The sequence below is a fragment of the Spathaspora passalidarum genome (assembly GCF_000223485.1).
Source record: "Spathaspora passalidarum NRRL Y-27907 unplaced genomic scaffold SPAPAscaffold_1, whole genome shotgun sequence".
Classification (NCBI taxonomy): domain Eukaryota; kingdom Fungi; phylum Ascomycota; class Pichiomycetes; order Serinales; family Debaryomycetaceae; genus Spathaspora; species Spathaspora passalidarum.
In genome coordinates, this window is record NW_006767425.1 from 2359441 (window position 1) to 2382720 (window position 23280).

Consider the following 23280-nt stretch of genomic DNA (forward strand, 5'->3'; position numbering starts at 1 on the left):
AATCGTCTCCACCAATATTATCGTTTTGTGATGTTACTTTGATAACCTGACAACCTTGCTTTTTTAATATTTTTAGTCCATTGTTTGACGTGCATCGGCAACCGATCCGCCCCTTCACTAAAATTACGGAACTTCCTAATTGGGATCAACGGCCGAAGGGTACATCCTTGCCGCAATACTTAACTCTTTGTGGCTAGGGCCGAGAAAAATTCACTGCGATATTTCTTCTAGAAGATATAAAGCTTTTCTCTTCTCCCCTGATTATCATAACCATAAAAGTTCGGTGATTACTAGGTCAGTTATCAGTTCTTCTAGAAAATGTATTCTCTCTAGTGGACGGAGTTAACTTAGTGAATGAAATGAGTCACCCACCTCGGTGATTACCTTTTAAAATGTTCGCTTTTAGGAAATAAACGATGTTGTTTCCGACTTTTCTATAGGCAAGCCCAAAAGTATTTCCGATCGTTATACCCGATCTGTAGGCAGGTTATTATATTGTAAAACTTTCTTGAAACTTTCTATCCTGCCATCATTTTCGAATTCTATATTCTTATATTCAGATCCATCAGGTATAGTTACAATTATCTATTTTCTCTTCTATTCTCTTCTATAAATAATACATAATCAACATGTATAAGAATTAAATTCTACTAATTGATAAAGTTCATTCAACTTTACACCTTCTTCTTCTTCTTCTTCACTGTTACTGTATTCAAACTTGTACTCGTGGCTTGATTCTTTATTGGTATCTTTACTGCTCGACGTTCCACCTAGTTGATCAAAGAAAGATTGTGTTGTGTCATATTCATTAACATCGTCTAATTGTTCTTGTTGTTCCTGTTTGAGGTGATTATAATTGTCAAGGGACTTGTTCTTGACAATCATCAATTGCTTAACCCGTTGACACCAATTGGAATGGTAACTTCCTTGAGTATGCCAAATGTGAGCAAATTCATTGGCCAAGATCGACAAATTTCTGATGAATTCGGGTAATTTCTCTTGACTGATTAATTTGAAATGACAGGTGGAAAATATGGCTGGGACCCCCGATCTCCTATATATCTTGACCTTGTAAAACTTGGTACTTTTTCTCGATTCGTCATTTTCAATCGAATCTTCTTTTATTCTCATAGCCTCGATAGAAATATCTTTACTAATTGCACAGGGACTAATCACAATACTTAAGAAATTGAACTGACTTTTGATTAGGTTAAAGTTAAATTCCTGACTTCCACTTTCATCAAAGAAAATATTAACATAATCATTCCCAATATGGCGTTTCTTCAATTGAACGTCGTCACAAGTCATCATGGTAGTAACATGGAAAATCAACTGGGTAGTTTTATCCCGCCAGTATCTGGCAAATTCTCCATCGATGTCATTCTCGATATCTAATCCACCAACATATATCTCACGATTGTTCTTTAGCTTTACTAAATTTCCAATTTTGTTCAAGAACTTGTGATAAGCTAGTGATCCCACTTTATTCAGTAATACTTCATGTTCTGTGTTTTGTTCCTTTCCAATGTATATTATACCAATTTTATGAAACTTGACTCCAGGAATACGATCTAATACAGAAAGTGCTCTTGAAACAATTGAATCTTCAATTATAGGGATGGGCTTATTCTTGCTTTCTAAATGATCAAATAACTGAAGTAAGAAGTAATTAGGTGTAATATGTCCTTGTTGTTCCTGGGTCAATGTTATGTTCAATTTAGTCACACCGGTTGGTCTTCTGACATTCACCTCTGAATCTCCACTGTTCACGTCTGTTTCAATACTCAAAATGGAATTACCCATAATCCATCTGTTCAATACACGACTCTCCACAGGTTTATCGACTCCAATAATAGTCAACGGTAAATCACTATAGGTAAACCTAATGATAAAATCAATAAATCCAATTGTTTGTTCATCAAGTTTCAAGACATTGCCATTACAGCTGATTAAATTTTTGATGATAAACGAACTTAACTTCTTTCGATCTTGCATGTTGATCTTGAGAAACCAACTGGCTATAACATTATATGAAATCAGAAGGATATACTGTGACATGATTGGAGTCAATTCTCCCACGGGTTGCGTGGATGGAGTTTGTTCAACTTGAGCATCAACACCGTGCTTTTGAATAAGTTCAGTCTCTGTCCCTGCTGTGCTTGGTTGTGATTCTCTGGTTCGTAAATCATTAGCATATTCGATATATTTGAATGCAATTCCAAATACTCGCTTGAACTCTTCCATGGTAAAATTTGAAGTAAGGATAGGTAAATGGACTAAACTCATCAAGAATTCTAAAATATGGGAGCTGGCATTTGTTGATGATGTTATAGTGGTTTGTAACTTCATTAAAATAGTAGTCAAGAATTTCTTCACACTCAATGGAATTTCAAAACAACATACTGTAAGAATGTTAATACATGGAATCGCCGTCTTGTCCCAAGACTGACCCAATCCAAATATCAAACTGTTTATAATTTGGTCCTGATCATACTTGGAAAACAATTCGTGATATCCAATTAAACTAGACAAACTTCTCACAAACACAACTTGTAAATCAGATTTAGTCAATTCATTATTCAACTTCAACAGTGATGGCAAATTCAAAGTCAACTGCTCACAAACTATCCGTCTAAATTCAATAATTTCTTCTTGACAATGCAGAAGTAATTCCATATTGGATAATTGCCAACAGAAATGACCCCAAACAAAAGAATAAACTTCCCAATCTATAAACTCCTTCATAATTCTCAATGCCAAATGAACCCATTTCTTAATATCAATATAATACTTGTCATCTTCTTCATCGAGCTTTAACAATATAAACTGCTTATTTATCTGATTGAAATATTTCTCATTGAGATAATCAACTGATTCAGGATATACCCATTTAGCATTAGAGTTTACACCGTGACTAGCAACATCTCTCTTGAATGCTGACGCTAATCCCATCATGTCATTCGGTTGTGTAACATAGACGTATCCTTCCAGAGTGACACGCAATCTCACAAACAACTTACATATAATTAACAAGATATCGCCATTGGATGCACAAGTATCGGTGATTTCAATTAAAATGTCAAAACACTGCTTGGCACGACCAGGATCTTTCATTATACATCTAAGGAAAACTTGAATTATCCCTTTGGTTATTCCGTGGAGGAAATCGACACTAGTATTAGTTACTGAAGATGCCTGGGAACTTAATGTGACGAAACTTCTGGAATATATTGACTCTTGTCTAACGGGTCTCTTTTCGATGTATAATGACATTATTATGCTTACTAATTGTTGGAAAACTTGGTGTGAACTTTCAAGACAAATGAAGGTAAGAAGTTCATTTGTGAGAAAGGATATTACCGGACCTTTAGGCTCTCGTTTGGATTTCTTAAAGATTTCTATAATTATATCATAATTTATATCATCTTTGTTAAAAACCGAATGAGACACCTTCAACCCATTCAAAATTACTCTCAAACATTCAGTTCTGACATCGTTGTCTTCAAGTTGATAGTAAAACTGGTTTAGAATCTTCAACACAATATCTTTCCAAAAAGGATTTAAAAGCGAACATAATTTTTCATCATCATAATACTTCAACACGAATAATATTGTCAGGTTAGGTAAATATGGACTGTAGGCCATAAAAAAGTCAATCAATTTATCTTTAGGTGTACTTAATTCATGATTTTCATACAAAGACTGCAATGACACACAGATACTTTGAAAATAATCAATATCTTGATCAGAATTGACTTTCAACTTCCGCAAAGAATCATAAATCGAACAATTTGAAGAATACCACAATTGAAATGGGAGTATTTTATCCATCGAATCTTGAAACTTCAAACCAAAGTTGTCCAAATAAGATTCCTTGGCTAACAATTTGTCGAAGTTACGTAAATACGATGTGTTGATGATGGGAATATTGAAGGATAATGCTGATTTCAATGCCCGTATTACTTTGAAATAAGTCGAGTCCATACTATTTCCCTCAATTGCATTCTTGATTTGAATTTTAACAATCAATTGGAATGCACCAATAGAAGAATATATAGCAGTGTTAGCAGTAGCATCCGATCTAGACCTTTGTAAATCTGGATTCAGAATGAAATCACATAATGTTGAAACAACTAGCTGGATTGAGTCCTGCAAACATAAACTTACAATTGATTCCCAAACTAACAAGTTTAACCTTTCGTCTATGCTTGATCCGTATATCGATGTTAAAAATTGGATAATATTCAGGAAGTATTCTATTGGTGGATTTCCAAACAGAAATATGATATTCAATGAACTTACCACTGATGTAAGAATGGTCAAGTTAGAAGTCTTGGAGCCTATCCGTATGAGTCTGTAAATCATAGCATTAACAAACAGTTCTTCTAGCAATGTGTAGTTAAAATTAAGACAATTCTTGACAAACTCAATCAAGTTAATTAATGTCCTAAAATCACGATCTTTATGCATTAATTCCGTGTCTTGATCGTCGCTTTGGAAGTTGTATTTACCAGCAACACCTTTGAATCCAACCAAACTGTCCTCTAAGAAAACATTTAAATTATGTTTATCATCATATATTACAAAGTCATGAATATCACGTCCATTATCGGACAATGCCACTAGTGCTTGCAAAAACAAATCGAAATCAGGATCAACAATCAGTACATTGCCGCTGGTACTACCAGATTTAAATCGACAATACTTCACTATATCATTAAAATAGTTTAGTTTAGCACCAACACCTTTACTATCATCACTCTTGATACATTCAATACACAATTTTAAAGCTTGTCTCCTTATGTTTGTGGGATTTTTCCTACCGTCACACAAGTCATGGACCAAGTACCAAATCTCCGGAATTGAACTAATCAGGTACTTGCTTATGGATTCAGTCAACTTAATTAACGCCGTTAGTTTGACTGTATTACTAGAATTTGTAGTTAACTGTTGAATAATAAGTTGTAAATCCTGACCACCACCAACGACAGTTGGGTTGATCAGAACAGGCACAACATTCTTAGATGAACTGGACGAAGTAGTTTTGAGCGATTTAGTGAATGATTTGAATACGCTTCCTATTCCACCACCACCACTAGATCCACTTGAGCCTGTGTGGTGCACTGACATAGCTTGCTGTCTTAATCAGTTGTGTTGCCAAAATAGAGTCAAAAAGAAGCCCAAAAAAGTGACTATTTTTTCTTCTGCCTTTTGTTATCAGAAAATTTTAGATCAGATTAATTTCGAGCTACCACACGATTGTGTTGCAAAAAAAAAAAACAAAGAGATCGAATTTTAATTGCCATAAGTCTATTAGTCATACGTAAAATTATTGTACATTATCTATTAAACACCTAACACCAATAGTTGTAAAGTCTAAACCACCAAGGCTTGCTTTGCAAAACTCTTCTTTCCTCAGCCAATTCTCGCTTTAATGCTTCCAAATCGGTCTCTCTTCTTCCGGAATCAATATCAATATCCTTAGCTCTGATAAACAAAATCCAATTCTTTCTCCAGAGTTTGTGTCCGACATAACAACCAATCATGATAAGGAAACCCAAGTACACGGAGAAAAACCCTTCGGCACTTGGTGCTTCGCCTAACGGAAACAAGGCAATCCAAAATTCAGCAATCAACACTAAAGAATTAAGAAGAACACCAAACCAAGAACCAATGACACCAGTCAGAGATGTGAATACAAGTTCATCGGTGTTTCTTCCCTTGACATAAAGAGCTCTTCTGAATCTTATATGGGCAAGACAAATGGAGAGCCAGGTGAAAATTGAAGACAAGGCGGAAATAGCTAATAACCAGGTGAATACTTCGTCTTCCTTACCACTGGCAGCAATAAAACTAAGCAATCCAAAGACATTGGTAATGATAATGGCAACCAATGGACGACCGGCTCTGTCGACATATCCACAAATCTTTGGTGCCAATCCTTGTTCAGCCAATGCAGTAAGGGTTCTGGAAGTGGCATAAACAGTCGAGGAACCCACAGAAATAATGGAAATCAAGATAACGGCATTCATAATTGAGGGCAATACTTTAATACCACCATTTTGAATAGCAATGACAAATGGAGATGCAGAAACATCAGATTGTCCTAATAATCTAGGTTCCGAATATGGAACCAAAAAGGTAATCAAAGTTAAAGAAACCATGTAAAACATCAAGATTCTCCAAAACACTTGCTTGGTGGCTTTTGGTAACGATTTTCTTGGATCTTGTGCTTCTGCAGCAGTTAAACCAACCAATTCAGTACCTGCGAATGAGAAAGCAGCAGTGATAAACACACTAACCACACCTTTGAATCCATTGGCAAATGGTCCTGGGTGGTGCCAGTAGGTAGCCCCCATGTAATGACCAGTTGGTCCACCACCGGCTGCCAACACAATACACACAATAATGAATCCAATAATGGCAATCACCTTGACAATGGACATAACAAATTCTGCTTCACCATATCCTTTGACACCAAAGAAATTGATACTGACCACAACGACATAGAAAATCAAAACCCAAACATCAGGGTTAATTGAACTATTCCAATACTGAATAGTCATGGCAGCAGCAACCAATTCCAAAGGCAACAACACCAAGTATTGACAAAAATAGTTCCAGGCAACGGCAAACCCGACACTTGGGTCAATAAATCTACTAGCATAAACATTAAATGAACCACTGATTGGGAAAGTAACGGCTAATTCTGCCATGGCCTGAATAGTACAAAGAATGGAAATACCGGAAATAAACCACGCAATCAAGATCCCACCTGGACCCCCGGCAGCCAATGCACCTCCGGACCCAATTAACAAACCAGAACCAATTGAGGAAGCAATAGCAATCATTTGCAAGTGTCTATTCTTCAATTTTCTTTGCAAGTTAGATTTGGAGGTGTTCATGTTAATTCTTTGGATGTCGGTCATATTTTCAATATCTTCCCCTTCATCGTAGGCAGACGTGAACTTTTCAGTTACAATAGCTGGTTTGAATGAGTCTTTAAACGATTGCCATCTTGTAGGGTGTGCTTCTTGTTGTTGTGGATAAGGAGTAGTATTAGTTGTCTCAATGACAGAAGATGACTTGGTCTTCGGTATGCTTATATCCGACATTATTGGCTAAACTCTAAAACAAGACTTCTAGAAAGAAAACAAAAAGAAAATACTACAGCTATATAATATCACAGACAAAGGGGGCATTTTTTATCGGAAATTCCAATCAAACGACCTTTTAGTTCCTAAGCGTACGAGATGAGTAGTTACAAAAATTTTGGTACGGCAATTCTAGCAGCTAGGGCGGCTTCAAACCGGGAAGCGGGTATTTAAATTTCACTAAAAAAATAAAATACATCACTTGATAGTTTCACTCTGACTCTTGCTCCCTATTAGTCACAATAGTTGGTGCATTTTGTCTCCTTATTTTTGGAGTCGACGCCTTGAGCTCGTAAGGGATGATCATTCCTTTCGCTTATCTGATTTTTATTACTTCTCTCCTGATCTTCGAGGGAAGGTTTCTGGATTCATAAGTTTGTTTTTATTTCCTTATATTTTATATGACTCGGGATAATTTAAATTTCTTTTTGTCCATCGCAATTTGCAACTAGAGATTGTCTCAGATAGATTGCATGTTTACATTATCTCCAACTTGGCCTCTGCCGCCCCCTCCCTCTACTAAGATACCACTAATCATCCAATCGGAAGTGTCATACTCTCAACGGCGCTCACGCAGCCACAAGTCTTTTACTGTCATCTTACGTATAATTCAAAAAGGTTGATATTAAATTAAATTATTAATAGAAGTAAACTTGAAAACATAAATAAATCTTCATCTCACCCGTAAATCAAGTCGATAATATAACAAAATCCTCCACCCCAGGTGACTCGCTGCAAACCACTCTTTAACCATGTTGGTCGTACGTTAATAAATAAATTCCCACAATTATAACCCTCGCTTTCAATTCCAACTCCCCATTTGATATTTTGTCTGACATTGCACCCAGACCAGAAATTCCACCATTTGGCTCGTTCACATGGCTTCAATCTTAATAAATTCTTCATCAATGGTCCCATTGGCCCATCAATATACTTGTATCCCCCGATAAATGAATACACTTGTCGAGGATCATCATCGGGTAACTGTTGATCTCCCCAATGACCCGTGTACGATAACCAATTACCATACTGCCATTCTCTTCCGGCTTGTTTAGGGTTCAGATGGTTTGTAGTAGGAAACACATGTTTACCGTCGTAAGTGTATCCTAAATAATTCTTACTTGGGTTCCATAATGGACCACGGTCAGTAAAGTCAGAAAGGATTCCATAGGGTAAATCATGAGGGTATTGTCCTACACTAGGGTAGTTAGCATGTGTACCTCTAGCACTGAATATAATCGGATGTTTTTCATCAAGAGAATACTTTTCTAAATTCTTATAATAGAATGCTCCTCCTCCTCCGTGTGCTGACATCCAAACAATAATTGGTTCTCCCTTGTAAAATCTCACAAGAGAATGTTCCCAATCACCAACATGGTTCCCATAAGGTCCTTGACCCATAACAAATGGGCCCAAGTTGAATGAATAAAAGTAAAACCAGTAAGAATCAACCCATCCGTTACCTTTATCCACGGTGATTAATACCGCAGGGGCATCTTTAATTTCACCGTTAATCAAATTAGGCTTATTCTTGAAACCGGTGATCCATTCTGGATTCTTATCAAAGTCGCTATTCGAAGTCAAAAAGATTTCCGAATGTTTAGGCAACTTGGATAACTTTTCCAAGGTCATATCTTCTTCGGTTCCTGGTATTATAGTGCCGTTTTTATAAGTAACATGAAAGTTCGTGACAAACTTTTGGATATCATAAGGAAGATATCTTTCCTCGCTATACAAGTGTACCAAGGGAGAATACTTTAGTACGTAATCAGGAATTTCTCCATCTTTTAAAGTGCGTTGATCCTTCTTGGGAAGACTCACTATAGGAGGGTAATCCTTATAAACAAGGGGGTTCTTCAAGATATTCTCAATCTGTATTTCCTTCTGAGGATCATTTATTGCATTCAAGATGTAGTTTGTTGTTTCTTGAACGTTGAAGGATGACAACGGAATACAAGTTCCTAGTGTTATCAACCAGAATATCGGATATAACATATTGTTGCTATCAATCTATAATGTAAACTTTTCTAATAAAGATTATTTCTATAATGCGTAGTAGTAGTAGTAGTAGTAGTAGTAGTGGTAGTGTAAAATGGTATTAGTATATAAGAAAATAAATCAAAATGACACAGTTGGCTTATATATATAATAATATCGGGCCTTCAGGAAGATTCGGTTAGTTTGGCCATGAAATGAATTACCGTAGTCGATTTTACATGACACACTGCGGAGAGGGATTTTTTTAGTCCCCTATTGTTTTTAATGTTGCCTTCCATTGCGAATTTCTTTTTTGGGAAGAGATTTTATGTCCGATGACACGTGATTCGGTACGAGCGAGGGGATGATCTGTCAACCCAGCCTTTTGCAACCAGAATATGGATGAATTTTTTTGCCAAGGACCCAGATCTGAGATCTGTATCATGTGATGGAGGTATAAACATATTGCAATAACGTAAGATATCAAGATTTGTTTGTGGGGGTATCATGGTAGGATGTGTAGCAATCCACGTTTATTAACCCACGAGTCAACATAAAACGTGTGAGGAGGAGAGGGGGGTGAGCTGGTGTGTTACCACTAAAAATTTCCATTGTTTACTAAAGTGTATGTTGTCATGACGAGGCTGATAGAAACTTGACTAAATACTACTTGGTTAAAAGAGCTAGGCATCTCCATGGAGTATGAACTATTTTATATTTTCTATCGCAGCAAATATTGTCTGCTGTATACTTATTAATTTCCTTAATATTTTGCTGAAATAACTACAAAATATTGAATTGGCATAATTTCTTGACTTGATATTAATAGTTATCTATATAAGGGGATTGCACCAATCATACCATTCATATGTTTATATCCTTAGAATGAAAGTCCTGGGTGCATAAGAGTGATCATCATAACAATAAAAATTTGCAGCATTTAAAATCGGATCCGATAAAAAAAAATTGTTCTACCACGGCGTATTTTTAACAATACACACGCTAATTAAAATTAACTACTCGGAAATGCACATTTAAAAGACAAAGACTTGGTCACCCAACTTGGAAACTGGCTTGGCCTTAGCATAACCTAATCCAACAGCAGCCTTCTTCATAGCACTGATCATTGGTGGAGGACCACACAACAACAAGTTAGTTTCATCAGAAGCCTTTGGCAAGTAAGTATCAATGATTTCTGGAGTAACAAAACCAACGGAACCGTTCCAGTTAGCAGGAGCTTCATTCAAGACATAGTGAATAGAGAATTGTTCTGGGTGCTTCTTGACAAATTGTTCCAATTCTTCTCTCAATAAAATATCAGCTTCAGTAACATTAGCATAAACTAATTGAATCTTGGTCTTGTCACTTGGGTTGTTTAAGACAGCAGTGATGATTTGATACATTGGTGCAATACCAGTACCACCGGCAATCATACCTAAACTCTTAACCATGTTTGGAGTATAAGTGAAGAATCCCTTTGGACCTCTGATTTCAACGTGTTCACCAATCTTCTTTTCAGCAACGTGCTTGGAAATATTACCATTTTCATAAGTCTTGATCAATAAATCGAAGCTACCTAATTGATCATTAGTGGAAATTGGAGTATATGATCTGACAACTTCCTTACCGTTAATAGTGGCACCGATAGAAATATGTTGACCAATAGGAAGGTTTAATTTGTCAGTGGTTTTTGGTAAACCAAACTTGTAAACACTGGTGTTGTGACTGACTCTAGTCTTGCCAATAAGAGGGAACTTTCTGAATTCAGTTGGGTTCAAGACTGGTTGATCCTTTTTGGAAAGTTGGAAGAAGTAGTACGCAACAATCGAGGAGATGATAGTGAAGACTGTAACAAAGACAATCAAAGGGTTTGGTTCTGATTCGGCTGGCATTATAGTATAGCTTAGGAAGAAGAAGTATGGAATGATTTTCAAATTGTAGAAAATCGAATAATTTTTATATCCACCTGAAAAAAAAAAAATAAAAAAAAAGAAAGAAAAAAAAAAAGTCGTCCCAACAAGGTCGGAATTGGCTAATATTTTTGTTTAAGGTTAGCTCGGAATTTTCATGGACCGTGAAACCTTGTTTCAGAACTTTAAAGATACGAGGGAAAAACCGGATTTTTTTTTTTAATTTTCGTAACGTGTTTCTTTTTTGCCCCTACATTTTAACTTCGTATATCCCAACCTAATATGGAAATAAGATCCACCATGTGATAGTGACATCATTACATAGAGGTACAGTTTTACTAGATTAGGCATTGATATATCATGTCATATTTTAGTGTAGAGGTGCATTTATGTGCTAATATACATTATTTTACTTGGAGTCTTCCTGTTCCTCTTCTTCGTCATCATTTTCAGTTTTCACGTTCCATTGTCCGCTGATATCCCATCGGGATCCCTTAGCGTTGATACTCACGTACTTGATAAACTTCAACACACTAGGATCTCTTAAGTATAAAGTCAATACGTTCCATTTACATTGACTAGTGAACAAGATACTGTCATCATTTGGATCGTTGGCTTTATACACGGCTGGGTCATCGTCTTCTTCAAATTCACCATCTGATTCATCACCAGCAAGCAACATGCACAATTCATACCCACCAAACTCGCCACTTTCCCAATTCTTAGGATTCACAGCCGAGGGAGTGAGGTTTAATGTAGCTTCAAGCAAGACGTTTTCTTCATCAGCAGTTTCGGATTTATCGATAGTTGTGGCCAAGATGAAATCATGACCTGGTCGGAATCGACGCACTAAAACTTGATCAGCAGTGACTACTAAATCAGTCAACAATTTCAACCATTTCTTAAACGCAACAGATTTGAACAATGATGCAAGTTCAATAAGTTTGACATCAACGTCATTCTTGGCTTCAATAAGGGCAAAGTTTGGTAATTCTTGTGGCCCCACTTTAGTAACATAATTTATATTTGATTCAGTCATTTCTCCAATCGGTGACTTCCCATCGATATACATGAATCTTTGCTTATGTGGTGGCACAGCACATTTCCAAGGTGCTTCAATATCAGTTGATTTCTGAGGAGTAACAGAATTCAACTCCAAGTCTCTTATTTGATCACGCAACACATTAGCATACTCATCAACTAAAACATTCTGAATTTCAATAATGGATTCATCAATAAACAGCTTGTTTAATTTGGTGATGACATCATCTGTCAAGTACAACGGGTTTATGAATTTTCTCAAGTATTCTGTCTCAGCTTCACTCAAGCTCTTAAATGGCAGTTGATAAATGTTTAATTCGCTAGGGACAACTCTATCACGTTCGCTCTTCGGGAAATCATATTCTTGCAATTCTTTACTTTGCAATTGTTGTAAGGTTGATCTTGCTTCGGTTTCTTCTTGTTCCCCAGGAATAAACCCATCTTCACCCTCCTGAGGAATATGGAACCAGCCTTGAATCGACAATCTTTGTTTGTCTTCTCTAACTTCTTCCACATCGTGGAAACTTAACCCCGGTTGAACGGTAAAGAAGGCGATTTGATTAAATTGTGGAATCAACTTTTGAGAATAGTCAGTATGGGGGACATTGGGGATAACTGCAGGGTATAATCTTAATCCTCCTCCATAACTTTCCTTCCATGTTCTATCAGGATCTGGCAAATACAAAATAAAACTAACTCGTCTTGAACCAATGACATCATCGTGAGTCAACAAGTGACACCCCTTAGTATATGTATTAATACTAATGTCGGTCTTTACCCCACTTAACTTCCCACATCCGGTAACTTTACTTATAACGTCTCTAAACTCCTGTGAGTAAATACCAGCTCTGAGCTTAAACAAAGAGGGAAGTCGAGAAAGATCATTCCAATCTAATCCAGATAAATTGGCCAAATCTCCAGATTGATAAACTTTATAAATATCAGTCTCCTTCTGGGTGAATGCAATCTCGGAAAGAACCTCCTTTCGTACTTGACGCAAAAGAGTATCATCAATTAATTGAGTAACAGTACCCCATCGATATGGTTGACTGGCTTCAATCAGTTGTTTCAAATCATCTTGGAATTTACTGTCCCATATTTGCAGATTAAAGAATGAGACTATGTCCTCCTTAGTGAACTCAATCGATTGCTTCTTAGAGTCTGTGTTTTCCACCGAATCAACCTTTCTTTTAGTCATGGTTTGCCTGCTGTGGTGAGAAAAGAACCAACTATTTGAAAAGTGCTTTCTAAAAATCAGGTCATCTCCTGCGTATAAAATGCATCGGCATTTATTTTTTCATATTTTTCACCTATTGGGGGGTGCGGAGCGGACGTACTGCATATAGAAATGGAAAACAAAATACTTAAACGAGACAGTAGCACAACCAACCAGGGGACGAGGCTTATCTAGTTCATGGGGTCAACTTGGACACCGTGTTCGGTATTTGTAATAGCATAATGATTACGATCAAGAACAATATGTCGTAATTTGGGATGAGGCGTGTCACTTTCTCTCATGAAATCTCGGAGTAGTTTAAGTTCTTCCGGTTGGGTATTATCTTCTTCTTGTTCTCGATCTATTTTATAAACCCGATCAAATTCTTGGAATGACCAGCGTCCTTCGGTTGTCGAACTAACAAGTAATTCCGTTAGTGAATTTGTTTGATTAAGCATGTACAAGTCCAAGTAGTAACTGCGCAAAGGCGGGTGGCTAGCACATGCAATGTACAATTTTTCTAAAGAGTGTTTTTGTAAAGTACTCATTATATTTGGGAAAAACAACATGGCAGTTGTTTCAAATGATAGGTTCTTTAGGTTGGTACATTTCTTCATTAACCTTTGTAGCTCATTTTCATGTTCGCTGGCTTCGTCTAAATATGCCAAGTGAATTTCAAACGATGTGATTTCACTCAAGTCAAACAACCTTTGCAATTCGCTGTAGTCTATGTAATCTACCTCCAATAAGGAAACACACAACCATTTAATGTGTAGCGGAGTCTTGCTTGTTAATTTCAAATTCTTAAGCAGATTCTCGGATCTTCCAACAATCTCGATCCTTTCAAGTCCCTTCATATGAGGAACTATATCCAAAATATTGGTAGACACCGACCACTCATTTTCAATAATCATACTTTTCGCAGTATAGTTGTCTTGTTCCAACGGCAAGTAATTAGACATAATCACTTCCTTGGTGAAGTCAGTCTTGAGAGCATCTATAGATTCCTCTTCTCCATCGAAACATTGTTCCAATTCTACCCTAATCCATGGCCAATTCTCTGTAATAGCTTGTTTAAACTCAAGCTGCTCGCCGCGACATAATATATACCGAACCAAATTCATACGTGACAGCAAATACAATACTTCTAATTGTTCCCAAGTGTTGATAATCGTGAATTCTCGATGAAATGAAGTGTCAGCTTTTGCGTCAATAGCTAGCGGTGGCCATTGACTACCAAGAACATATATACAACGGTATAGTTTCACTTTGCCAATTTGGTAAAATTTCTTATTTACAAGCATAGCCTGCATGGTGGTTGCCTGGTTGAGATGGTAGAATATTATATTGAGAATCTCATCTGGAAATGACAAGATCCAGCAATTGCTATTCATTGTTCGAGGGTGTTCAATGGTTATTACTAAGTTCAGGCGTAAAAGACTCGGATTAACAATAGTTTTAGTTTTCGTTTAGGGGTCTAACAATGAAAACTTTGGTTGCGTGTTTGTTTATCGTTCCAGGCTTTTGAGCCGCACCAAAATTTGTGGGGGGTTTATGGTGGGATCAAAATGTGGAGAATCAAAACTGAAACACAATACGAGGTTGGCTTGGGTCATTTATTTCACAAATATTTAGAGTATTTACCATTTGATACATTGACTTAATCAGAATTACACTGCTATTGAATATCTCAAGGCCATTACAAAGAAGGTTTATAATTCTGGCTCTTGGTTCGAAGTAATTCAATTCATACATCTAACTTCGACTCCGTGTTCAGCTCTTATAACCGTGTAGTGTGTGCCATTAAAGAGCATATGATATAAATTTGGACACAATGTATTATCTAGCAAACGATCCTGGATCAATTCGATTATATTCAGAGGATCACTAGTATCACTTTCTGGTATCCTGTAGAACTGTTGAAGCTCTTCCATGGGCAGTTATAAATATTCATTACCAACCAGGAAATCGGTTGAAGATTCTGTATGTTTTACCATTATATGATGTAGTATGGTGTGATTACTTTCCCTAGTGAATACTACTCCTTTGATACGAATGAAAAGGATTTCTTTGACTGAATCAGAGTGATTACTCAATATATTTTACAAATCTTCAGGATTTAGGCAATTAGATTGTAATGCAAAACTTTTCGAGGGAATCCTGTTTCAACAGTTTCATTATAATTTCGAAATGCAAAGGCAACCATGCTTTAAAATGACAATATTTTAAGATTTGGCAATTTGGACAATAGCCAAGTTGGTTATTCTATACGGTTATAAACTTACACCAAATGATCTAACATAATTTCAAAAGTTGAAACTTCAATGAAATCAGAAAAGAAAAGCTCAGCAGCATTTAGTAGTCAGCATGATATTCCTCATCTTCGTTTTCAAAGTCATCCAGATCTGGATCCAGTAGGAAGATTATAACTAAATTTTTGATTTTTAAAATAGACGTGAGTGCAAACCCCATTTGATCAAACACATTCTCCTAACTGCCATTAATTTTGTTCTTTGCAAGTAAAACTTTCTTTTCTTTTCAACTGGACAAAAGCAATTTATGCTTATTTTGTTTGTGAAATCAGTGGTGAAGATATTTCTTGGTTAAATCCCTCTCAAACAGAGGAAAAGAGCAAGCCTAGCAGTGAATAAATACCCTGCCAACTTAAATATTTATTTTCCTTCGCTGCATTTCGGTTTCCATTTGCAGTGTTTACTCATAATTATCACACGATTAATTAGTTACTTGAAAGGTGTAATTATGTCAAAATTACATTCCGTATTAGAAGCAGTTAGCAACTTTTAAAGATTATTAAAGATGTTTCATGACTGCCCATTTTAGAATCATTTAAGCTTCTTCGTGTAAGGATATCCAATTGAATAATGCAGCACCCAAGGTTGCTTCAATCCTTCTAATTACCAGTTGTTCAGACATGTCATTTCATATTTCAGAAGAAGCTTCATATCATGTGCTCCCTTTCATACATATGAAGCTGATCATTTGGGAAATTTATCACGAAAATGGCAGTACAATTTCACTCGCATACACAAGGACCAGAACAATTTTGAGTACCTTAATTTCGAACATACAAGCTATATACAATAAACATGGTCCAGTACTGTAAAGCATAAAGCAGTAATTAAGAAATTATCTGAGAAATTTTTGATATACGAGAATCTCGGGAAATTATTTATCCTTGCAACCTGTTCCAATTTGCAACCAACTATTAAAGTAAGAAAGATCTTATTCGAAGTCAAAATCTTTGTGCAACAATTAATTAATAATAGAACAATTATTTTGCAACAACCCCAGGGCCAGGCAAGAAAAAAAAAAAATTAATTATGACTCAACCGCACGTGATCGGTTCAGATTTCCGTTTCCGGCGTTTCTCAACAATGGCAGAGAAAAAAATCACCTGGTGCTGACGGAAATGTATACCGGTTGAGTCATTGGTGAAAAATTTCAATTCTTTTCTTTTTTAAATATTTCTCTTTTTCACTTGATACATATCATTAGCTCATCTGATCAAACTGCCCTTGTACATAATATTACTATCTTTCTCCCAAATTATAGATTGTTGCTATGTCTGATTCACCACCATTATCTGCACGTTCATATAATTCCGTGCTTGATTTCAAGCAAACTCCGCCAAGCACTCCATTAACTACTGGTGGATGGATAGTCCAAAAATTTGGAGGTACTTCAGTCGGGAAATTTCCTGAAAATATAGTCGATGATATCGTCAAGGTATTTTCGGAGAATAATCGAGTTATTGTTGTTTGTTCAGCAAGATCTTCCCATACTAAGCTGGAAGGTACCACATCTCGATTGTTGCGTACGGCTGATTTGGCATCTTCCAAAGGTGATTTCCTCAGCTTGCTTCAAGTCATTGAAGATGACCACGTTGACAATGCCAAGAACAAGATTGAACTGGAAGAAATAAGACAAAAGTTGATTGAAGACACTAAAACTGAATTGAACCATATTAAGGAATTATTACATGCTTGTCAAGTCATTGGTGAAATAAGCCCAAGATCATTGGACACCATCATGGGTGTTGGTGAAAAACTCTCCTGTCTTTTTATAGCGGCCTTAATGAAGGACCACGGGTTGAATTCGGTGTATATGGATTTATCCGATCTCATTCCCTTGGATTATGACTTCAATAATGGGTTCGATGATACATTTTACAAGTTCCTTTCTCTGGAATTAGGAAGACGTGTTGCTGAACTCGAAGATGACGATGCTATCCCTGTTATGACTGGTTATTTCGGGGTTGTCCCAGGTGGGTTATTGAATGGGGTTGGAAGAGGATATACCGATTTGTGTGCCGCCTTAGCAGCTGTTGGCGTACAAGCTGACGAATTGCAAATTTGGAAAGAAGTTGATGGTATTTTCACTGCCGATCCACGAAAAGTGCCCAATGCTAGAAGATTAGACAGTGTCACCCCAGAAGAAGCAGCCGAATTGACCTACTATGGTTCCGAAGTTATTCACCCATTCACCATGGAGCAAGTTATCAAGGCCAAGATTCCTATCAGAATCAAGAATGTTGAAAATCCAACCGGGAAAGGTACCATTATCTTCCCTGACAATATCGGAAGACGTGGAGAAGCAACCCCACCACATCCTCCAGCAGCATACGAAACTTTACCAAGCAGTTATATCTCCAGTCATAAGAAGAGATCAGCTACTGCCATCACCGCTAAACAAAACATTGTCGTTATAAATATCCATTCCAACAAAAAGACCTTAGCCCATGGATTCTTGGCCAAGATTTTCACCACTTTGGACAAGCATAAGTTAGTGGTTGATTTAATTTCCACCTCAGAAGTTCACGTTTCTATGGCGTTATCCATCCAAGCTGAACAAGAATTACAGTTGAAACATTCCTTGCAAGAGTTGAAAACTATGGGAACGGTTGATATCACTAGAGAAATGACTATCGTTTCCTTAGTTGGCAAACAAATGGTTAATTTCATCGGTATTGCTGGTAATATGTTCAAGATCTTGGCCGATGAAAAAATCAATATTGAAATGATCAGTCAAGGTGCTAATGAAATTAACATCTCTGCCGTCATTAACGAAAAAGACACCATAAGAGCATTACAATCTATTCATGCGAAGTTGTTAGAAGACAATTACGAAGATACAGCTGCAAGTGCTATAGATTTGAGATTACAATTCTTAAAGACGCAGCAATAGTCATATATTATAGTATAAATAAAAAATAAACAAAAAAAAACAATACAAACAGATTAAATATCAAAGTCTCCCGATTCTCTAGATTCCGTACCAGTTTGTTTAGAGCTATCTTCAATAATCTGTTCGAAATCTTCCACCATCAGACCAAGTAATTCATTGGCCAATTTATGATAAGCTAATTGAGCCTTGATCAACTCCAAGAATTCATGCAAAGGTTTAGCATTTTCCAATACATTTTGCATGATATTAATGGCATCTTCTACGGTATTGGCGAATTCATCTTCAGCATTTTCCATATCGACACGTAATTGAGATTCCTTGTTTGGATTAGTACAGTTAGTCAAAGCCTTTCTGGCCAAATCATAGTCAATTCTCTTTTGTTCAACCTTCTTTTGAATTTGGTTGGATTGACCAATCAATGATCTTAAAGTAGTAGTCAATGGTTTATTAAACTTGGTTCTGATCAACTGATCTTGGCCTAATCTTGCGTTGGCAATCTTGTTCAAATTAGTCGAGTATAAAGTTAATCCTTTAACTAGTGGGTCATTGATATCTTGATGTTGGTTATCTGCACCACTCAAAACTGCAGGGTCAGTGGCTCTACTTATAGCATGGTACAAGGTCTTTGGAGGTCTGGTAAGATCTTGTTTAGGATGAATCAACGCAGCTTGTGCTTCAGCAGGGGAAGTGGCCTTGGACAAAGATGAGACTCGGCTGGTTATGTCTTTACCAAATTCGGTAAACAGTTCTTGTAAGTTGGAAGGATAGTCATAAGGTTCATTGTCATAGGTGGAGGTAACCTTAAGAACATTCTTGTAGAGCTGTTCAATCAGGTTACATTTCCTGGCGATTTCAATATATTCACTTGGCAATTGACTGATTTCATCAGCATTGACATTCCCAATCTTTTCTTGAACCATACGTGTGGTTCTTTGGGCCAAGGGGACAACTTCCTTGTTGAATTCAGTAGAAATTTTGTCTCCAAGTGACTTCAAGTCCTTGGTGAAGTTGGAGAAGTTGAATGACATGTTTTATGGTACTGATTGATTTGGTTATCTAGTAAAATTTGCGTATAAGAATACAACTACCACTTGCCCCTTTGGATGACTGACACCTAATTCTTTTTTTTTTTTTGGTCGTCCCCTTCAACACGCGCGCATGTGGTTGAGAAAATCTGGCTAATTTATTTTTACATCTACGATAAAACAAACGTAAACGTAAACGTAAACGTAAACGCAAACGCAAACGCAAACGCAAACGTAAACGTAAACGTAAACGCAAACGGAAACGCAAACGCAAACGCAAACCTGATACATGTATGTATTTTATAACTCATCTATATCCATCATTTCATCTTCTAAATATTCCTTACTCTTACATCGATCATACTCGTCAACTACACGAGCTACGACTTCTCGACTATCCCTGAACATATCCATGACTCGTTCCCGTTCCTCCTCGGAATTATCCTGGGTATACCCGGTAATGTAGGCTCGCCTGTTAGCCAACATATCATACTGGTTCAAGATCTTGCTGAACATTTCCACAATCGATGTGTTATTTGAAATTTGAATCCCCAGAAGTTTTGCCTCACTGAATGGTGATTTTTTACCTCGAACCACCGGTATTGATCTTGGAACCCACGGTACAAAGTTTGTTCGTTTTTGTAATTTTAAAATCGCCTTTTTGATCTCTTGTTGATTAAAACTGTCTCCTATTACGTAATTCATCATGGATATATAGTTGGTCTTAGGTCCGGCTCGATTGGTCTTGTATCTATCATTGGACAATTCCAAAATCATATCATAAGCATTATTGGAATGATGTCCACCACGAGGTCCAATTGACGTGGTCAAGAATTTCAAATCTGGCGTAGGGATCAACGTTGAATAAATAGAGTCATATGAACTGTACATATACCCGGGGAATCGTAATGGGTTTGACACAGATGCCGCAATAAAGGCAATCAATTTGTTAGTCTCGTTGAATGCATTGGCTGCAGTTCTATCGATATCATTCTTTTTGGCGTATAGTAAATTCTCAATGCTGTTCATGGCATCATTGTGAAACACAAATGTAGCATCGCTGAATTCAATTAATCGCTTTAAAGTAAGCACGGTGTTGTATGGTTGCACAACCACATCGGAAGTGCCTTCGTTATAAGGGAATATCAGGAACGTATTCAACAATTTCTTGGTTCCATACCTATCATTCAACAATTCCAATATCTTTGATCCTACACCAGCACCGGTCCCACCAGCAACTCCATGTATCAATTGGAAACTCGATAAATTATCACATTTATCCAACTCGCGATCAATTAAACTTATCAACTCAGTCTCATAATTCGTTCCATATATGTATCCCTGTTGCCAATTATTGGCTGCCCCATTACCTTGTTCACTCAAATGGATATTTCTTGGATTTATCATCGGCATTTTGGATGTACATTTGTTGATGACCGACGGTTCAAGGTCAATCAATATAGACCGTGGGGTATATCGTTCACGAGAAGACTCGCAGGAAAAGAACAATTCGGGTTTATCATCACGGTCTTTGGTTGTGGTCTGTGCATTGGTAGTGTTTGCTAGTGGGGAGAACCTAAGCGAGGTGTCTTCTGGGTATGCTAACGTGGTTCCATCAGGATTGATTCCGTGTTCAGTCGCGAGTTGGTTCCAGTATTGCAATCCAACTTGGTTTCCACATTGCCCTGCTTGTATAGTAATAGTTTCCCTATTGATGTTAGTAGTTTGATTAGCTAAAAATTATTTGCAGGTTGAGTACATACCCTGGCATTTTGGGTGTTGATTTGGCTATACTATGTCTTTGTTTACATTTCAGTTTTTCTTTTTATTTTTTTTTTTGTTATGTGGTGATAATTGACGTGGTTGCAAGCACGTGACTGATTGTGAACAGTGAATCCAGAAGAAAGTGGTTCAATACCATCAACAAAGGAGAGTTGGGTAGTTAAATTAGTTTCAACATAGGAAGGTATAGTTCTTGTATATCGGCTTATTATTTATAGCATTACCCATGTAATGTGTTTAAATTTCGATATCTTTGTCAAAAGTATTACAGCGGTGGTATTGAAATTCAACAGTTCTCAAAAAGTACCTGCCTGCCAAGCCACTCTAAACTTGATAATACTTCTGCTTTAGGAATTATGTCAGTGGATGTTTAAACTAAAATTTTTTTGGGAGGCCCCCACATAGAGGAATGCAATTACTTCTTTGGGATGAATATTGTTTCTACATAAAATTGATTTAGCAATCTAGAAACACATCATATAATTAAAAATTGTATAAATAAGACATAACTAACTAATTTCAATAAGTAGTGGTATTATAAAAAGCATAAACAGAAAAGAACTGTACCGAAAGTAAAAACAAGTCTTAACGTAAGAACATTAGATCAACTAATAGTTGCTTCTCTTTCTTCTTCTCTTACAATTAGGGTTACCACCAGGGTTAGTAGGTTTAGATGTTGGAGTAGTCGTTGTAGTAGTAGTTGGGTTGGTTGGGGTACCACCTTCACTGTCCTTACATTGGTTGAATGCAGCTGCCAAAGCAGTAACAATAACATCTTTCAAGGTACTAATCTTCAAGAATTCCTTGATAACAGATGGAATCAATCCTGATTTGATAAGAGCCTTGGTAATATCGGTAACGGAAATCAATCCCTTGTCAATCAATTTTTCAATTAATTCAGCACCGAAGGTGTAGAAGTTGTCATCAACCACTAAAGCGTTGACAACTTGGTTAGCTAAACCGGAGTTCTTTAAAGATTCCATTAATGATGTAACAACATCTTGGGTGTCTCTGGTGTAAAGCTCAAGTTCATTTACATATTCCTTTTTTTCTTCTCTCTTGAGAACCTTACCAATAAAATCAAGGATATCAACTGGGTTGGTATGAAGAATACCGGCAATAAGTGCAGGTAAGTTGGCAACTTGTTGCAACACAAGCTTGAAGATTTGTCTGTAGAATTGACAGTTGTTAATTAAGTCGTGGATAACATCAACAGCTAAACCAGACTGGTTCAATGAAGTTAACAAAGTTTGCAAACTAATAACACCACTTTGAATAGTTAAGATGATAACTTGTTGAGCAACTTCACTTAATTGTGGGTCAGAAATGATGTAAGAAATAATAGCTGGAGCTAATTGGGAATCCTTAAGAGCTTCCAAAACATCAGTGACAATTTGAACTTCTCTTTCAGCAAGTTCAAAGAAGTCCATGGTGTCACGCTTGGAGTTGTAGTGTTCAATGTTAGCGACGGCATTGGTAAGAGTTTCTAATTGTCTGGTTGTTAAGGCTCTGGTACCAACCTTTTCAACTACAAGTGGAGAAGCAGCAACTTGGGAGATAGCAGCCAACACTAAGGTGGCGGTAGGGAGATCTAACTTCATAGTACGGTAGGTTGATTTTTTGATAGTGTGAAAGAAAGATAGTTCGTTTACAAAAAGTGGCTTTTACTTACGTATTTATAATTTAACCGAGACTACCACCTCTTGCAAGGGTATGGTCTATATTAGGAAATAAAAATTTCGATGTATTAGGTCTAGGCTATTTTGATATCCTTTTTGAACGTTCTGTTACCAAAACCAGTATTATTCACTTGGGATAGTTCGTCAAGATTGCAAAAAAAGCATATTACCAGATCGGGAAAACGGTTTGTGCTATTTTTAAATTTTTTTTTTCCGTGGTGGTTGTTGCAAAATTGGATTTCCCAATTCGGAAATTTACTATAGTACAAAGTGAGAAATCTTCTTCAGCAG

General features: G+C 36.8%; 10 protein-coding genes across 10 annotated transcripts; 1 reads left to right on the top strand and 9 right to left on the bottom strand. All coding sequences in view use genetic code 12, as the record gives it.

Annotated features, from left to right (window-relative positions):
- Positions 1–624: 624 nt before the first annotated feature.
- Positions 625–5130, bottom strand: TSC2 (Tsc2p; the record flags this gene model as incomplete). Its single annotated transcript, XM_007373061.1, has 1 exon — positions 625–5130. One exon carries the CDS (start codon positions 5128–5130, stop codon positions 625–627), a length of 4506 nt encoding a protein of 1501 aa, XP_007373123.1.
- A 224-nt stretch (positions 5131–5354) lies between these two features.
- On the bottom strand, positions 5355–7115 carry GAP5 (Gap5p; the record flags this gene model as incomplete). The annotated part of the gene is made up of 1 exon (XM_007373062.1): positions 5355–7115. The coding sequence occupies one exon, from the start codon at positions 7113–7115 to the stop codon at positions 5355–5357; it is 1761 nt and encodes a 586-aa protein (XP_007373124.1).
- Positions 7116–7486: 371 nt separating this feature from the next.
- SPAPADRAFT_58911 (uncharacterized protein) lies at positions 7487–9313 on the bottom strand (the record flags this gene model as incomplete). Its single annotated transcript, XM_007373063.1, has 1 exon — positions 7487–9313. One exon carries the CDS (start codon positions 9147–9149, stop codon positions 7833–7835), a length of 1317 nt encoding a protein of 438 aa, XP_007373125.1.
- A 541-nt stretch (positions 9314–9854) lies between these two features.
- On the bottom strand, positions 9855–11036 carry CBR1 (Cbr1p; the record flags this gene model as incomplete). Its single annotated transcript, XM_007373064.1, has 1 exon — positions 9855–11036. One exon carries the CDS (start codon positions 11021–11023, stop codon positions 10166–10168), a length of 858 nt encoding a protein of 285 aa, XP_007373126.1.
- A 414-nt stretch (positions 11037–11450) lies between these two features.
- Positions 11451–13280, bottom strand: OFD1 (oxidative DNA demethylase; the record flags this gene model as incomplete). Its single annotated transcript, XM_007373065.1, has 1 exon — positions 11451–13280. One exon carries the CDS (start codon positions 13278–13280, stop codon positions 11451–11453), a length of 1830 nt encoding a protein of 609 aa, XP_007373127.1.
- Positions 13281–13403: 123 nt separating this feature from the next.
- Positions 13404–14752, bottom strand: SPAPADRAFT_64803 (uncharacterized protein; the record flags this gene model as incomplete). The annotated part of the gene is made up of 1 exon (XM_007373066.1): positions 13404–14752. One exon carries the CDS (start codon positions 14690–14692, stop codon positions 13490–13492), a length of 1203 nt encoding a protein of 400 aa, XP_007373128.1.
- Positions 14753–16806: 2054 nt separating this feature from the next.
- On the top strand, positions 16807–19603 carry HOM3 (aspartate kinase; the record flags this gene model as incomplete). The annotated part of the gene is made up of 1 exon (XM_007373067.1): positions 16807–19603. One exon carries the CDS (start codon positions 16881–16883, stop codon positions 18501–18503), a length of 1623 nt encoding a protein of 540 aa, XP_007373129.1.
- On the bottom strand, positions 18557–19531 carry GVP36 (Gvp36p; the record flags this gene model as incomplete). The annotated part of the gene is made up of 1 exon (XM_007373068.1): positions 18557–19531. One exon carries the CDS (start codon positions 19529–19531, stop codon positions 18557–18559), a length of 975 nt encoding a protein of 324 aa, XP_007373130.1.
- Positions 19604–19828: 225 nt separating the features above from the next.
- TUB4 (gamma-tubulin) lies at positions 19829–21299 on the bottom strand (the record flags this gene model as incomplete). The annotated part of the gene is made up of 2 exons (XM_007373069.1): positions 19829–21236; positions 21292–21299. The coding sequence occupies 2 exons, from the start codon at positions 21297–21299 to the stop codon at positions 19829–19831; spliced, it is 1416 nt and encodes a 471-aa protein (XP_007373131.1).
- A 469-nt stretch (positions 21300–21768) lies between these two features.
- SPAPADRAFT_58916 (uncharacterized protein) lies at positions 21769–22931 on the bottom strand (the record flags this gene model as incomplete). Its single annotated transcript, XM_007373070.1, has 1 exon — positions 21769–22931. A coding segment is annotated over one exon (568 nt), but the record flags the coding sequence as incomplete, so codon positions are not given.
- Positions 22932–23280: the final 349 nt, after the last annotated feature.